Source organism: Lithobates pipiens, unplaced genomic scaffold (assembly GCF_037356315.1).
Source record: "Lithobates pipiens isolate NorthernLeopardFrog02 unplaced genomic scaffold, aLitPip1_a1.2 Scaffold_16, whole genome shotgun sequence".
Classification (NCBI taxonomy): domain Eukaryota; kingdom Metazoa; phylum Chordata; class Amphibia; order Anura; family Ranidae; genus Lithobates; species Lithobates pipiens.
Window position 1 is genome coordinate 270,429,694 of NW_027507748.1, and position 17,796 is coordinate 270,447,489.

A 17,796-nucleotide genomic window follows, 5' to 3' on the forward strand; every position below is an offset into this window, starting at 1 on the left:
CACTTTTATTCCTATTACAAGGAATGTAAACACCCCTTGTAATAGGAACATGGGATGACAGGTCCTGTTTACAGTGAGATCTGGGGGTCAATAAGACCCCACATCTCACCTCTAGGCTGGGAAGCCTGAAATAAAAAATAAAAAAATAAAAAGATTCTGATTTTGATCGTATTGGCGAGTTGGTAGAAGCACCGGAGGGTGGTGAGGGGGCATCTATGGCTGGGTATTGCAGGGTATCTCCAAGTATGGCTGGGTATTGCAGAGTATTGGCGGGTATTGCAGAGTATTGGCGGGTATTGCAGAGTATTGGGCGGGTATTGCAGAGTATTGGGCGGGTATTGCAGAGTATTGGCGGGTATTGCAGAGTATTGGCAGGTATTGCAGAGTATTGCCAGGGTATGGAGGGGTTAAATTCGGTGAGCAGCGATGTGGGCACTGCAGATGCAGCCCACAGCACTGCTGACACCGATCTCTTTCCCCTCCGCTGTACCGATCGGTACAGAGAGGGGGAGGGAGGAACCAGCGTCATAACATGATGCCGGTTTGTTTACAAGTGATGAATCCGTTATTTGCGCGATCACGTGGTAAACGGCCGCGATGAGCGGGCGTTTACCGTGATCTGCCGGGTCCAGTGGGTCACGGGTGCTCTCGGGTGTGCGCCCCAGGGGGCACGCGAGAGCAGAATTCTGGGAAGCCGTTAATCAACGGCCTCTCAGAGTTAAACAACCGCCCTGAAGCTGTTAATCGGCAATGGGCGGTTGTTAAGTGGTTAAATAACTTGCCCTTATCCAAGATGGCTGTGGACAGAAATGCTGGGGGGTTTAATGTGATTTCTCAGCAAAATAAAGCATGCAAATGTGGTTGGATGGGCGAGTTTGCTTTGAATATTAAAATGCATTAGGCCTCTTGCACACGATACTCCCGATTGAGCATCAAATTTTTCTCTTGTATGTATTTGCATGCACTTTCGTGCATATGCTATCATACTTCGTGGAAATGCGCGTGCACAAAAAATGTATTATCGCATTTTGTTCTGCACAATATGTAAATGGGATTTTTTTTTTAAATTTTTTACTGAAGGCTTCTCTAATAAATTGTAAAATCCTAAAGAAAATCATAGCTCATCCCTGGCATTTTTACAGTGGAAAAAGAGACCGGCCTGCTCAATTTATGATCCATGTGTTATTTCTCCCCCATGCTTTTTTATGGGTAATACAACAGCTTTTAGGAGATGACAGGGGTTATAACCCTCCCCAAAAACCCATATCAAGCCAGAAAATCATTTTTGTCTAAAGTTATGCCGCATACACACGAACGTTATTTTGGTCAGAAAAAGCTCTGATGGTTTTTCCGACGGAATTCCGCTCAAGCTGTCTTGCATACATACGGTCACACAAAAGTTCTCTGAACTTTCGACCGTCTGCGTTGATGTACAACACTACGAAGAGTCGAGAAAATGAAGTTCAATGCTTCCGAGCATGCGTCGAATTGTTTCCAAGCATGCGTAGGAATTTTGCACATCGGAATTTATACAGGCGATTGGAATTTCCGATTGGAACTTTTTCCCGACTGAAAAATTGAGAACCTGCTCTCAATTTTTTGCTGGCCAAAATTCCGCCAGCAAAAGTCTGATGGAGCATACACACGGTCGCATTTTCTGACCAAAAGCTCTCATTGGACTTTTGCTGGCGGAATTTCCAATCGTGTGTAAGGGGCATTAGGCTTTAGCTTGCATAAAGTTGTCTAAAGGGATGTGGATGAGGCATTGATTGAACTCACTCATGTGTGAGAGTAAGGCCCCTTTCATACGAATCGGACTCTGCTTCCATGGAGTCCGCCTCTGTCCGCCGGCTCAGCGGGAGTTCTCTCCATTGATCTCCGCTGAGCCGGCGGATGACAGGTCCCTCTCTGCTCGCTGAGCGGGGAGGGGCTTGTCCAGCGCCGCTGGTCTCTATGGATAGATTGGATGAAAAAGGACTGCATGTCCATTTTCATCAGATCTCACCCGATCCGATCCGCCAGCGACAGATCCGGACGTAGGGCCATCCATCTGCTTTTGGCGGATCAGACCATGTCAGATGTCAGCGGACATGTCTCCCCTGACATCCATCGCTCCATAGACCAGCATGGAGCGCCTGTTCGGGTCCACCGTCAAAACTGACAGGCGGACCTGAACGCTCCGTCAGTGTGAAAGGGGCCTAAGTTTCTGCTGCCACTACAATGTATATTTAGCTCTATAAACTTTTTACTTTTCCAGCAAAACAAGCAAACAAATGACCACCTTCTTTTTGAAAATTTTAAATATAATTAAAAATGGTTTTAGGCCCAAAAGCAAACATTTATTGCAGCTTACCAATTCTTAGATATGATGGTTGCATTCGTTTGCAGGCTCTCTTCATGTTTTTTCACCTGGTAATCTGGCCAGTAAGTCTGTTGTTTTTCAACAGAACAAGCTGACATGCAGATAGCGGTTACCACTGACAGGGTGCTTCCAATGATCAGCTTTTATTGATGTAATTCCTTTATTCCAATAAAAAAAAAGCAAATGTTGCTGTAACTACTTAAAAGGGGTTAGCTGGAGTTTGGCTTAAATTTGTTAGTGTATCTAGATCTGCTAATGCACTTAATACTCCCTTCCCTTCAGACTGATAATGTTGCTGTACAAAATCAGTCTCTGTTTCTCCTTCATCCAGAGTAGTGGCACTCTAATACAGAAGCTGTGTTACTGGACAGATCACCAGGTGAAAACACGGGGGGGGGGGACTTAAAGAAAACTAATGCAGCCAGCTCATGGATTGGTAAGCTGCAAAAAAAATTTAGTTTTGGGTTTAATAGAGCTTTTAATAAAAAAAAAAGTCCCATTTACCTTTGTACTGGTGCATGTGATTTCCAATTCCCCCCACAGGTTACCTTGCAGGGGAACCATTGCAAAGAATGCTCAGCAGGGGTAAAGAAAACATATTGGGGGTTATTTATGAAAGGCAAATCCACTTTGCACTGCAAGTGCACTTGGAAGTGCAGTCACTCTAAATATAAGGAGTAGATCTGAAATGAGGGGAAGCTCTGCTGATTTTATCATCCAATCATGTGCAAGCTAAAATGCTGTTTTTTTATTTTCCTTGCATGTCCCCCTCGGATCTACAGCGACTGCACTTCCAAGTGCACTTGCAGTGCAAAGTGGATTTTCCTTTAGTAAATAACCCCCATAGTGCCTTGAAAAAGTAAAAAGTATTCACACCCCTTGAAATTTTCCATATTTGTCATGTTACAACCAAAAATGTAAATGTATTTTGTTGGGATTTGAGACACATAATTGTGAAGTGGTAAGAAAATGATAAATGGTATGAATTACCGCCTGAGCGCTTGATGCGCCTAAATTCATTACACAAGTTTACCAGCAGCAAGCATTTTTTTCTGCCAAAACACTGCTGCTGTCAGAAGGAAAGGTGTCTATGAGGTTTGGCGAAAACATCCAGTGTACATGAGGCATTAAAGCTGTGCCTTTACTTCTTGTCCAACATCAGTGCCTGAAATAACAAATGTTAAAAATATTCCCCCATAGACACACTCCTAAACCTTGTGGATCGCCTTCCCAGAAGAATTGAAGCTGTTATAGCAGCAAAGGGTGGGCCAACTCAATATTGAACCCTATGGACTAAAGCCCCATACACACTATCACATTTTCTGCTGAGTTTTTCCTTCAGATTTATCAAAACCATATAATATGAGGTCAAACCTTAGGGGTTTCAATGTGTATGCAATCAGGCACTATATGGTTTTGGTAAACCTGAAGGAAAAAAATCAGCAGAAAATCAGATAGTGTGTATGGGGCATTAGACTGGGATGCCATTAAAGTTCATGTGCATGTTAATCCAGGCGTCCCAATACTTTTGGTATTATAGTGTATTTTCTATGCGTAGGAAACACGCACATGGCATCCATTTTAAAATCATTATTTGTGACTCTTACCCTCTCCTGAAATGTTTGTTCATGTTTTATCCAGAAATCCCAAAGACAGGGATCAGTTAAATTCAGAAATCCTGTGAAAGTACAGGTTTGATTTGTTGATGACGTTTTTAAATGATTTTCATCCTGATCTTCATAGACATCTACAAAAAAATAAAAATAAAGTTTATCTTAGAGATGTTCTTAGTGAAATAAATGTTACACTTTTAATCAGGACTGACATTGCAGGCACAGCGCACGGTGGTATCTGCAAAACTACGGTACTTTTTCTTATTTGCACTAGGCCGGGTCTACTATAGTATTAAGGAGGCTTTAAAATACTGCTGGACAGCCGGAATCAGCGGAAGTCTCAGGAAGAAAGAAAAATAACAAAGGAATAAAAGTAAAAAATAGACAGAATGGAAAGAAAGAAAAAAAGGAAAAGGAATGCTGTGTAAAACATTTAAAAATACCGTAAGTGCCTACACTGTTTAAAATCCAGTAATACACAGTTTCATCCTGCTCTGCACATGCTCAGTTGCTCTCTATTTTTAAGTGGAAAATAAACATTTTGAGGTATCACCACAGAGTGGTGCTGTGAATACCAAAGTAAAAAAAAAAATAATAATAATATGATGTTTATGTATATTGATGCATACCAGCCTTTTCGTTTTAAGATTTATTGTTGCTTTTTCTATTTTATATAGAATGTATGCTCAAGCTCCTGAGGAAGCGTATATACGCGTAACATGTTGAGCCGAGCTACTGCACACTATGATCAACTCACACCAAACCTGATAGAACATTAACTGTTGCCTCAACAAGGACATCGTCATGATCATTCAGGAATATACCCCTTGGTGTATGGGTTGTGTGCGTTAACAGCATATAGGTAATCTCTAATTTGCAAAGTTTTTTTAAATAGTGTTTGTCTTGTTCTTTTTTTAATCAAAATCATTTTAAATTATAACATTGTGTACTTCAGTGCCTATAAAGTCCAGTACCAATTTTTCCAATATTACAGCCTTAAAGCAGAAGCACATCCTCCTATCCTTTTTAGCCAAGGGAGCTGCTTCTGTTTGATCTGCTTCTGCTTCTGTTTGATCTGCACTATGGTGCTGCACATGTGATCAGTTATGACACCAACCATTTGATGGTTTGACAGTTTGGCTGAGGACACAAGCAAATGGGACAGTTAGCAATCCCAGCATTCCAAGAACGTAACTGTTTTTTGAAACTGCAAAAAAATTGATGGGTTTAGTTCCGCTTCATGATTTACTGCTGTTCAGGGGCTCTGGGCTTCAGCAAAATGGCAGCCTCAACAAAAAGAAACAGGAGCAATGCTGGAGGCAATTTACAGCACACACAAATTTTGGTAGCATAAATGATTAATGTGGAATGTATGTTTCTTGCTAAAGAAAATTATTTTTTGACAATGTGTTCTGGGTAAAGTTCTGCTTTAACCACTTGCCGACCGCCTCATGCTGATATACGTCGGAAAAGTGGCATGTTCCCGCGAAACCCTGTTTGGGGACGTTTTCCCCTTTAAAACCCCCTGGCGGCACCAGCAGCACGGCGGGGGACACAAAGCGCATGGCCAGAGGGCGCAATCGCAGGAACCAGAGCTACAATGGGGATTTGTGTGTGTAAACACACGAATCACCGTTCTGTCAGGGGAGAGGACTTGTTCCTAGGTAAGTGGAGTTTGTTCCTAGTAAGTAGGAACAATGATATGTCTCCTCTCCCAGTAAGTCCTATCCCCATACATAGTTACATAGTTAGTAAGGTAATTGAAAAAAGATACCAGTCCATCCAGTTCAACCTGAGTGAAAGTCTATAATTGTCCCTATCCCTGTACATTGCACACTCACATCGGTCGCTACCCTCAAGGAGCCCACAATCCAAGGTCCCCATTCATATACTAGGGTCAATTTTGGACAGAAGCCAATTAACCTACCTTCATGTCTTTGTAGTGTGGGAGGAGACCGGAGTACCCAGAGGAAACCCACGCAGGCACAGGGAGAACATGCAAACTCCAGGCAGGTAGTGTCGTGGTTGGGATTTGAACCAGCGACCCATCTTACTGCTAGGCGAGATTGCTAACCAGTACACCACTGTGCCGCCACTGTGCCGCCCCTGGATACAGTTAGAAACACTAACTAGAGAACACATTTAACCCCTTGATTGCCCCCTAGTGTTAACCCCTTCCCTGCCAGTGACATTTATACAGTAATCAGTGCATTTTTATAGCTCTGATCGCTGTATAAATATGAATGGTCCCAAAAAGGTGTCAAAAGTGTCCGATGTGTCCGCCGCAATTTCACAGTCATGATAAAAATCACAGATCGCCACCATTACTAGTAGAAAAAAAATGCCATAAACCTTTCCCCTATTTTGTAGACGCTAAAAAACTTTTGTGCAAACCAATATACGCTTATTGTGATTTTTTTTTTATCAAAAATATGTAGAAGAATACATATTGGCCTAAACTGAGGAGAAAAATGTGTTTGTTTTAAAAAATAAAAATTGGGATATTTATTATAGCAAAAAGTAAAAAATAATTGTGTTTTTTTTCAAACTTGTCACTCTTCTTTTGTTTATAGCGCAAGAAGTAAAAACCGCAGAGGTAATCAAATACCACCAAAAGAAAGCTCTATTTGTGGGGACATTTGGGTACAGTGTTGCATGACTGCGCAATTGTCATTCAAAGTGTGATAGCACTGAAAGCTGAAAATTGGCCTGGGGAGGGGGCGTGGCCTAGACATGGCGGGATAGAGACGTGATCCTACAGAGCTCCGGACCGTCTCTCATCTTATCTGATGATCATACCTGTCAGAACACACTATGCACATTTCAGGGCAGGAAGGGGGGTAAAATGCCCTATATTGAAGTGGTTAATGAAAAATTGTTACTGGACCTCCAAGCAGTGGATGTGCATAGATTATTTCTGAAGAATAAGGATATTGTTCAGTGTCACTTTAATAAATCATTCCATTAAATGCTTGTGTTTTTTTTTATGTGGCAGCAGTCTTTGTGCCCATAGCAGCTTCACTACTATAGGAACTATCATAGTAAACTATTGTCAAAATACTCTAAACTTTAGCCATATTAAAAGAAGCACTGCAAATGATTACTAAATATAATACAAAACATAAATAAATAAAAATGTACTGCAATGATTTATTAGTCTGCACACATATCAGTTGATAGATTTGCCTAATATTTGGATTGGTTACCTGCCTGCAAGCAATTGTTTTGCAAGCGCATTTTATGGATTTTGTTCTAATGTTAATAGATTGTTTTCGTGGAATCCTGTGCACTTTGTATTTTATTCTTTTCTACTATGTATATAAAATATGTTTTTAATTATAAAATAACCATTTAATAAAGAGCACACAGCTTCACAGAGCAATGCTGAATTTCTTAAAGACAGCATATCTAAAACTATTTACTTTTATACATTCCCTAATTAAAACTTAACTATTATGTTTCAACTCAAGCTATTTAGCTGTGCAAACATCTGTCTTTTTGCCAGCAAAGCCGGTATGAACTGCTTGAAAAAACTTACAAAAAAGGAGCATACAAAATGTTTTAGAATACAAGAAACAGTCACATCCAAATGTGTGCGAAGTTCCTCTACCAGAATGAATTAGGGTTGCCACCTTTTCTTCAAGTCAAACCCGAACACATTAGCGGCGCACAGCATTTTTTTTTTGTATATAGTATAAACGTATAAGCTATACATATGTTTAGCAATTAAATAACATGTCTAATCTCATGAAGTTAATCATGTGTTCCTCTTTTACTTCAGAGTCCACAGAGTTCCCATTTTACATCTGAATCCGCAGAGTTCCCCTTTTACATCTGAACTCGAATAGTTCCCTTACACTGTAAGGAGAGACTCTGAGGAACTCTGGGGACTCTAACATAAGGGATGCTCTGGGAACCCTAATTTAAGGGGGGACACTGAGAAATCTGATGTAAGAGGGAACACTATGGCTTCTGGTGTAAAGGGGAACTCTGAAGTAAGGGGTGCTCTGAGAACCCTGATTTACCTTAGTGTACTCACTCAGAGGTAGGAGGGAGAAGGTTGGTGAGCTCACTCACCCCTTGGCAGTCAGCACCTCTCATCCAGATGTATCTGAGGTTGCTGAACTTCAAATTTCCGGCCGGGTTTTCCTTTTCTGAGGCACAGTGCTGAGGATTAGAGTGTGGGCAGACACAGAGGGGTAGGGGCGGGATGGAGAGAAGCAGATCCAGCCCTCTCTCCTCTCTGAATAATGTGTCCGGGTTTCAGGTAGTTTGAAACCCGGACACATGATTCCAAACCCAAACTGTCCCGGTGAATCCTGGACAGGTGGCAACCCTAGAATGAATCCAGAACTGAGCACCAATGTTCATTTTTGATCCTCCACATTTGTGGACTAATCACGTTATTTGTTTATTGGCATTATAGCACTTTATTTTATTGTTAACGCTGCAATTTATATAGTGATCAGAGGTATTTTGGAGTATAGCAACATTGAGTGCCGCTTCACACTAGTGCGATGCGAGAACCCTGCGAATCCAGTGCATCGCACCTGAATCGCATAGTGGTTCACACTGAGATCTGCGGGTGTCGCTGTAAAGTTAACGACACCCCCTGATCAGTTCGCAGATCGCAGTGCAAACTGTAAAATGGTACAGGAATCAGATTGCATAAGTGTGAACATCCATGCAACCCGATTCCAGTGCGGATCAAAAGAAGGGTCCTGCACCATTTTGGTGCGAACGAGATGTGATTTCAGCCATGCAGTTTGCACAGACATTGCATGTGATGTGAACAGCAATGCGGTGCACTAGTGTGAACTGGGCCATATTGCATGCAGCTTTGCCAATTTTCAAGCGCTATTGGAGCCCACACATGATCGGATTGCAAATTTTCTGTCAGAAAGTCCAACTGTGTGTACAGGGCATAAGACGGGGATGCTATTACAGTTCATGTGTGTGTAAAGGCAGGTGTCCCAATACATTTGTTAATATAGTGTATAATAAATTATATATATGTATACACACACACACAGTATATCAGTATATACACATACACACACACACACACACACACACACACACACACCTTTAAAAATGTTTACTTTGCTAAGTGAACAGTGTAAACTCATTTAGCAAACCAACCCCAAATAACTACAAAGCAAATATATAAGATTTTTCCTTTTTCTTCTTTTTATTTTTTATTTTTTCAAAATGTACAATCTCTATAATTTAAAAGTGTTTTACATATTTGCACTTCTGCCTTGTAATGGTGTTTTATACTTTTTTATTTGTTGTTGTTTGTTTCTGTATAAAAAAACCTTTTTATAACAAGCTGTTAAAAAGCATATATTTAATATTTTATTATAAATAAGACTAACATTTAATTTTAAAGAATGAGCAAAGCTGGCTAAAACGCTACTAGATTCTTGTGCAAATGTCTGTATGAATATTCATATGAACAATCGTACAAACATTCTTTTTTTTTTTTTTAAAGCGGGAGTCCACCGGGACTCCGCGTTTTTTTTTTTTTTTTTTAAAAGCCAGCAGCTACAAATACTGCAGCTGCTGACTTTTAAAATAGTGACACTTACCTGTCCAGCGCGCCCGCGATGTCGGCACCCGAAGCCGATCGCTAGGTCGTCTGTCGGGTCCTGCTGCCGCCATCTTGGGTATGGGAATAAGGAAATGGAGCCTTTCGGCTTCATTTCCCGGTTCCCTACTGCGCATGCGCGAGCCGCGCGGCGCAATCCAGACGGTCCCCGCTGCCTCTGGGAACTGTGTGTTTCCCAGCAGGCAGCGGGGCACTTGTGCAAAGGGGCGGGCAGTTGCGGAAAGGGGCGTAATCTACGCCCCTTTCCGCAGACAGCTATCCCGGAAGTGGGTGCAGTTACCTGGATTATCCAGGTAACTGCACCCCCCTCCCCCCTGAAAGGTGCCAATTGTGGCGCCGGAGGGGGGGGGGGGGATTCGGATGAGCGGAGGTCCATTTTAGGGTGGACCTCCGCTTTAACTTTACATTTTTATTAGCTTGATAAAGAGCAATCCAAAGAGTGTGAGCATTCTTATGCCGCGTACACACGGGCGGACTGTATGGCGTACTTAGTCCGTCGAAACACATTTCAGCGGACAGTCCGCTCGTGTGTGGGCTTCAGCGGACTTTTTCAGCGTGCAGTCCGGCGTACTAAGAATTTCGGATTTTTCGAAATTCTGTCCGTCATACTTTGGTTTCAGCGGACAATCCGCTCGTCAGTATGCTAGTTCGACGGACTAAGAATGGCGCATGCTCAGAAAGTATTTACACGGCGGAAGGGTGCTTTGCTGTGTATTGGACTTCCTATTTCTAGTCCCGTTGTACGTGCTGTACACGTCATCGCGCAAGCTTTCGACGGACTGTTTGGGTATCCGTGTGTGGTCAAGTCCGTTCAGTCGAAAGTACGACGGACTGTCCGACGGATTGTATGACGAACTAAGTACACCATACAGTCCGCCCGTGTGTACGCGGCATTAGTTACAGTAAGTATGTTATGGTTAACATTATTTAACAACTAACAACCGTAAAGTTATAAGTAAAATAGTAAACCGTCGCACGGTACAAGATCTTGCAGTGAAATAAGTTTGTATAGTGTCCTTTGATCCGTCCACCCCAATGGGTGCTAACTGTTTTTGGATCCAGTTCCATTCTTTATAAAGGTGACAGGTACAATAAGAATAGATCAATAGTATCCAACCTGGTATTGATTATACACAGGGCTCAAGCCCCGTGGGAACGCATGGGAACGGAGTTCCTGTACTTTTTCCACAACAGGAACTCAGTTCCCGTTAGCAGCCGTGTCCTGCAAGACTTTGACGTATGCGAGCTGTGTGGCAGGTGATACACCAGTAGCTGCAGACACAGCTCACAATAGTAAGTGCCGCACACCTCACTATTCAGGCATTGCCAGTAGGGGACCCCATGACAGCTTCCGCTTCAATCTACCTGTCAATCACAGCTAGCTGATGGGTAGATCAGGTCCCTGCTGCTAAGAGATTGTATTTAGTCAGACCTCTCTTAGTGCACTCCTCCCCTCCTGATTTTCTGTCTCCTCATCCCTCGCCCCCCCCCCCCCCCCCCAGTCTCCTGCATACTTGCTCTGTGTGTCTTGCTGAATCTCCCCCTCCTCCATCTTCAGTGCCATATGATGAGAGAACCCAGAGGAGGAGCACAGCTATTCTGCTCACAGGACATGCAGGGAGAGAGGTGAGTTGAGGGAGGAACATCAGTTTGGGGTGGTAAGCTGAGCACAATACCTGGCAAAGTTTAATGCGAGGAGGGAAGTTTATGTGGAAATAGCTTAGGTTGGAATAGCAGCGAGTGTGTGTTGGAGCCCTGCAGAGTTTGCAGCCCCCCAAGCTAACATACATCTCCTAAGCAGGAACACATCACTATCTCCCCAAGCATTCTGTCCAGATAATGTGCAGTTTATTTATGACCTTTCCGTTTAACCCTGTGTTATTCAAACTCTGTTCAATGATAAAAGTGTAAACTCACCACATAAACACTCTACATACAAAATAAAATTCCACAATAAAGATCAGAACATGATGTTCACATTTGCATGGAAGCACAATTGAATGAATGCTGATTATTCATAGAATTACCGTATTTATGTTTATTGAGGATTGTTTTTTTTTTTTTATGTACTAACAGCTAAGCTTCATACACACAATACGAAAATTGGATGAAAAATACCACTTTGGGAGCAGAGGACCTAGCCGGGATGGTGGGGGAGATATTTCAAAAGATCCTTGCTGTGACCCCTGCCATGACGGTTGAACTGGACAGAGTTCACCGTACTCGGGGACCCAAATCAACAGACCCAGGAAGACCAAGAGATGTGCTCTGCAGACTTCTCAGGTACTCCCAAAAGGAATTGATCCTTAGGAAGGCATGGGAGCATGGAGAAATGAGTTTTAATGGGGCAATGGTCAAAGTATTACCAGACCTCTCCAGAGCTACGTTGCAGAGGAGGGCACTGCTGCGACCGGCGTTAGAAGTGGCGAAAAGACAGGGGTGCACTTATCGCTGGGGTTATCCCCTGGCGGTTACATTTCGGAGAGATAATGGCTCCTTCACTCTTCGCTCCATTGCGGACTTGCCAGCTTTTTTTGCTTTCGTGGGAGCAGACCCGGTACCTGTCCCTGATTGGCTAGAGTCGATTCCACATCGTTCATCGAATTAAAGACTCCTTCATCCCTAGTTTCCCTAGTTTCAGCCTTTCACCTCCTCATCTGCTTTAGTGTTAAGATTAGAGCAAGGCAAGGAAGTGACGGTGGCGACAGTAGGAGGCGGGGTCACGGGAGCTACAACCGCCATCCGCCAGGACTATACTGGATGCTGAGCCAGACTGTTTGGTGTGGAGATATCCCTGAATCCCGGTATCTCTATATCCCGGTATCCCTGTATCCATAATCCTATTTCCATCCCCTCCCCTCCCCCCCCCCTATTATGATGATGTGATCATTTTTGTAGGCCTCGTTCTTCCCTGGGAACTCTCTTATATACTCACCAATGTTTTATTTGGCCGTATGGGGATTTCCTAAGGTAATAGTAATTTTGGGGAAATGGACTATATAAGGGGGGCTTGATTAGATTGCCTAGTGCTCCCCCCTCTTCATCGATGGAATGCCCCCTAAACCCAGAGGAAAGAGGACTTTGTGGTTTATCAGACTCAGAAAGGGGTTAGACTATCAGTGTATGTGTGAGGGGAGGAGTTTTGGTCATTTTTTTGTTTTGTTTTTTTTGGGGGGAATGGAGGGGGAAGTTGGGGAGGTGGCTGGTTTTATTTTGTAAAAAGGAGAAAGGAAACGTCTGGGGAAATGCCTACTTGTTTTAAAATCTTACGTTGAGGTATGGGAGTATTTTTGGGGTAAGGGGGTCACTCTAGCTTTTTTTTAGCGGCACTAGGCCCAGTGTTTATAAACAATGTGGCAAAGTAATTCGTTGTCTGTCATTGGTAAAGTATATGTACTAATCTTTATTTATTTTTATTTTTTTGGGCTGTATATTAGGGTTGCTGTAGCTGTCGATATAATTAATTTATTATTATTAGTTAAAGTCTGGGGAGGGGGAGGACTGGCTACCTTTTTCTCGGTCATCGTTTTCCCCAACCCCCACATAGGACTGCGCCCGATTACCAGCTCTCTGCTGGTGGGCGTAATAGCACTATTGTGCTGTAAATTTAGTTTTGTGCTGTTCTCCTTCTGAGAACTAGCTATTGGTTTCTCCCCTCCCCCCCTTTTTTTTTTTTTTTTTTTGGTCTTTTTGTCTTTTCTTAGTCTTTCTGTAATTCCTTCCCTATTATAGTCCCTGACCTGGGACTTTTATCTGGGATCCATGGAGACAGTCAAGATTCTCTCCCTGAATGCGAAGGGTTTAAATGTTCCGGAAAAGAGGCGCATGCTGCTGCAGGACTTACGCCGGCTTAAAATAGACCTGGCTTTAATCCAAGAGACCCATTTTCGGAGTGGGAGCCTGCCCCTCTTGCGCAGTAATTTGTACCCAACTGTGTATCATTCTACTAATGTGACTTCTAAGTCCAGAGGTGTCTCTATTTTAATTGCTCGACATGTCCCCTGGAAATGTTTAGAAGTAAAAATGGACCAGGAAGGTAGATCCTTGTTTCTTAAGGGCTTAATTGGGGAAGTGGCTGTTACAATTGCGAACATATATGCACCCAATTCTAGCCAAGACCATTTTATCTCTAAGACGCTGACTACTCTTCAGATGTTTGCCTCAGGCCAATTGATAGTCGGAGGAGACTTTAACATACCACTGATACCTACGGAGGATACATCCTCCGGAGCCTCCTCCATTACCCCAAGTGTCAGGCATCGCATTGTACGCTCCATACATAGAGCACAGCTGATCGATGCGTGGAGGTTACTCCACCCATCAGAGAGAGACTATACATTCTACTCTTCGCCCCATAGACAGTATTCAAGAATTGATTACTTTTTTATCCCTCACGACTACTTGCATGCCCTTAGAGATGCCTCAATCGAACCAATTACGTGGTCAGACCATGCCCCCATTTTAATATCCTACTCCTTAATGGACGGTGGCACTGCTAAGACACGGAACTGGAAGCTGAATGAAAGTTTGTTGCAGGATAAGGAGGTGCTCCAGGACGTAGTCAGGGAATTAGATCAATATTTCGTATTTAATGACATCCCTGACAGTAACCCAGGAATAGTGTGGGAGGCACATAAGGCGGTTATTCGTGGGGTACTGATCAAGCATGGGGCCCGTATCAAGAAGATACGCATGGCACAGATGAAAGCTTTACTTAGTGATCTGCATAGAGCTGAGGCTAGGCATAAGCACATTCAGACTATAGCAGGCGAAACAGAAATTAGGCTCCTGCGGAATAAAATTACTGACTTAATGCAATCTCAAGCTAAAGCAGCCTTACAAAAATGCCAACGAACTACATACGAGTCTGGTAATAAGTGCGGTAGAATCCTAGCTCAAACGTTAAAAGAACAAGCACTTGCTAATTACGTGCCCCATATTAGGACCTCCCATAACCAGAAAGCCACCCTCCCACGGGAAATAGCGGGGGAATTTAAAGAATTTTATGGTTCTCTATATAACCTACAAACCCCTGTGCCTCCTCACACTCACATCGAGGACTATCTATCTGCCTCCAATATGCCTAAGCTGTCAGAGGAGGTAAGAAGGGCACTAGATGAACCTGTTACCCAGAAAGAGCTGCAGGAGGTGGTAAGAGGGACAAAGATAGGGAAGGCCCCGGGACCAGATGGGTTTACGGCCCTATATTATAAAATGCTACTACCGTCACTGGGGAATTTTATGCTTAAATTCCTCAACTCGCTGGGGACAACACAGATACTCCCAAGGGAATCCCTGCTTGCTCATATTACGGTAATCCCTAAGGAGGGAAAGGATCCCTCACAATGTAGCAGTTATAGACCAATCTCACTACTTAATACAGACCTTAAGATATTTACGAAATTATTGGCTTCCAGAATACAAGGCCTTCTCCCGTCACTGATCCACTTGGACCAGGTGGGCTTTGTGCCCACCAGGGAAGCACGAGACAACACGATCAGAGTGCTTAATCTTTTACATATAGTTAACGACACCAAGACCCCCTGTGTTTTTTTAGGGACGGACGCGGAGAAGGCCTTCGACAGGGTGAATTGGAGATTCATGACGTCTGTATTGCGTTATGTGGGTTTCGGCGAGAGGCTATTGGATTGGATTGGCTCTATTTACTCTAACCCGATAGCTCGGGTCCGGGTTAATGGAGTTCTGTCCGAACCTTTTGAGATACATAACGGCACTCGCCAGGGATGCCCTTTGTCCCCTCTCCTTTTCGCCCTGTCGCTGGAGCCTTTTCTATGCAAGGTGCGAGCCAATTCTAATATTATGGGGATTCCAGTGGGAGATAAACAATATAAAACTGCTGCATATGCAGATGATATGTTATTCTCCTTGATTAATCCAACGATCTCTCTCCCCAATTTGATGCAGGAATTCAGGTAGTATGGTGATATCTCTAATATGAAGATTAATTTTCATAAATCTGAGGCAATGGGCATAGGTCTTCCCCAGGGCCTTATAGTAAGACTCCATCAGGACTTTAATTTTAAATGGACCCGGACGGCCCTGAAATATTTGGGAACGTATATTCCGCCAACTATATCCCAAGTTTATGCTTTAAATTTCCCACCATTACTATTGACAATTCGGGCCCTGCTTGTTAAATGGAATAAAGGTCTGCATTCTTGGCTGGGTAGATGCAACATCGTGAAGATGTGCATCTTACCTAAGTTCCTTTACCTTCTGCAAGCACTGCCGGTCAAGATCCCTTCTCACTATTTTTTACAGACTAGGAGGTTGATATCTAATTATATTTGGGCTTACAAACGACCGAGACTTAATTATCTACAATTGACCCGTCCGAAACAACAGGGAGGTTTAGCGATACCGGATCTCCGTAATTATTATCAGGCCATTCATCTGACTAGATTGATTGACTGGAACAGACATTACGATACCAAACTGTGGATCCAGTTGGATCAAGCCCAAATAGGAGTAGCATTGAACAGGGCTCCTTGGTGCCACAGTAGATTACCAAACAAGGTGAAAAACCATCCTCTTATAGGAATAACTTCACGTATCTGTGCGTCTCTCTTTGTGAGTGCTGGGCTTGTTTCGCGGACTTCTCCACTTTGCCCAATTTTAGGGACCCCGGAGTTTTCTCCCGGGGTCACGGAACCAGTATTCCGTTCCCTTAGGATTTCTGGGATTTACCAGGTATTCCACTTTCTGAAGGGGGGCAAATGGGTGACTACCACTGATCTAATGGACCCGGAGGGTCCGTATAAATTAGATTATTGGAAAGCAACCCAATTGAATCACTTTCTAAGGTCCCTGGCTCCCCCTGACAGCTATAACCAAAGTCTGACCTGTTATGAAGCCTATTGCTCGGAGAGAGGGGCCATGTCCCACGCCTTATCTGCCACATACCATATACTGACCGTTGCACCGGACGACAGTGGGCCGAACTGCCTGAGGGCCTGGGAGAGGGATATGCGGTGCAGATTTTCGATACGCCAAAAACAAAATATTCTATATTTTACACATAAATCCTCCATTTGTTCAAGAACACAGGAGACCAACTTTAAAATTGTAACCAGATGGTATAATACCCCGGCGAAGCTGCATCGGCTTTTTCCGACATCTTCAGACAGATGTTGGAGATGTCGGCGGGAAGAAGGTACGATCCTCCACGTCTTCTGGTCATGCCCACTTTTAGAGCGGTTCTGGAAGACAGTAGGGGAAACGATCACTAAGTTTACCGACATTCCGGTTCCGGAGGGTCCTGCCTTTTATCTCCTTCATGCCACGAACATGTCCCGCAAGAAATATCAGACCTCTGTGCTTAGGCATCTTTTACATGCCGCTAAAGCATGTATTCCACTGCGATGGAAGAATACCCACTCACCAACAATTGGTATGTGGCTGAGAAGGGTAGAGGACATTAAGAGAATGGAAGACTTAATTTTGACATACAGGGGACAGAACGAGCAATTTATTAAGACATGGTCAAAATGGAATATATTTATATCCTCGCGGGAGGGTAGGGCACTTCTGGATGGGGATGCCCTGAATGATGCCCCGAATGGTGGAGGACACCCCTTGGGTATAAATTATTGACAGAACGTACAGATCATCATGGAGAATTAGGTGTCCGGTATCGGCTGTTTGATACAGGGGGGCAGTCCTGCCTCCATGGACCTTATCCCTCAATTTACCCTCTCCTCCTCCCCCCCCCTTTTTTTTTTTCTTTCTACACTTTCTTGTGTCTAATTTTCCAGCTACTTTTTGTTTTCCTTTTAACACTCTCTTTTTTCTTTTGTCTAAGGGTTTGGGCCTGGGGGGTAAGTTAGAGTGCCCTCCACGCCCAAAACTTTTTCTCTATATATAGGTTTGAAATCTGGATGGGTTCTATGGGGCTGACTAGTGTTTGGGGAATAATTGTGCTAAGGGCATTCGGCCTTTTTGGTATGGAACTGGAGACCCCATTACGAGAAAGGCTCTTCCTCTGGGAGCTATGGAAGGAGTTGTCTAGATGGGTTAGAGATGCTAGATGCTCCCTTTTTTTTTTTCTGTTCCATATTGCGAATTACTACAGAGGCATGCTGTATGGCCACATGCTATAATATCAATCTACCTTGTATGCCGATTGGTTCATTGTTTTATTTATATGTCTTGCTCCATATTTCCCTGTCCTGTGAATAAAATATAAATTT

At 43.3% G+C, this 17,796-nt stretch overlaps 1 protein-coding gene across 1 annotated transcript in view; it reads right to left on the reverse strand.

The window, feature by feature from the left end:
- Positions 1-17,796, reverse strand: part of CUNH3orf52 (chromosome unknown C3orf52 homolog) — a 58,620-nt gene that overhangs the window by 12,483 nt on the left and 28,341 nt on the right. The window contains exon 3 of the mRNA XM_077481402.1: positions 3,970-4,109. Coding sequence (XP_077337528.1) covers positions 3,970-4,109 — 140 coding nt within the window. The remainder of the gene's footprint in view (positions 1-3,969; positions 4,110-17,796) is intronic.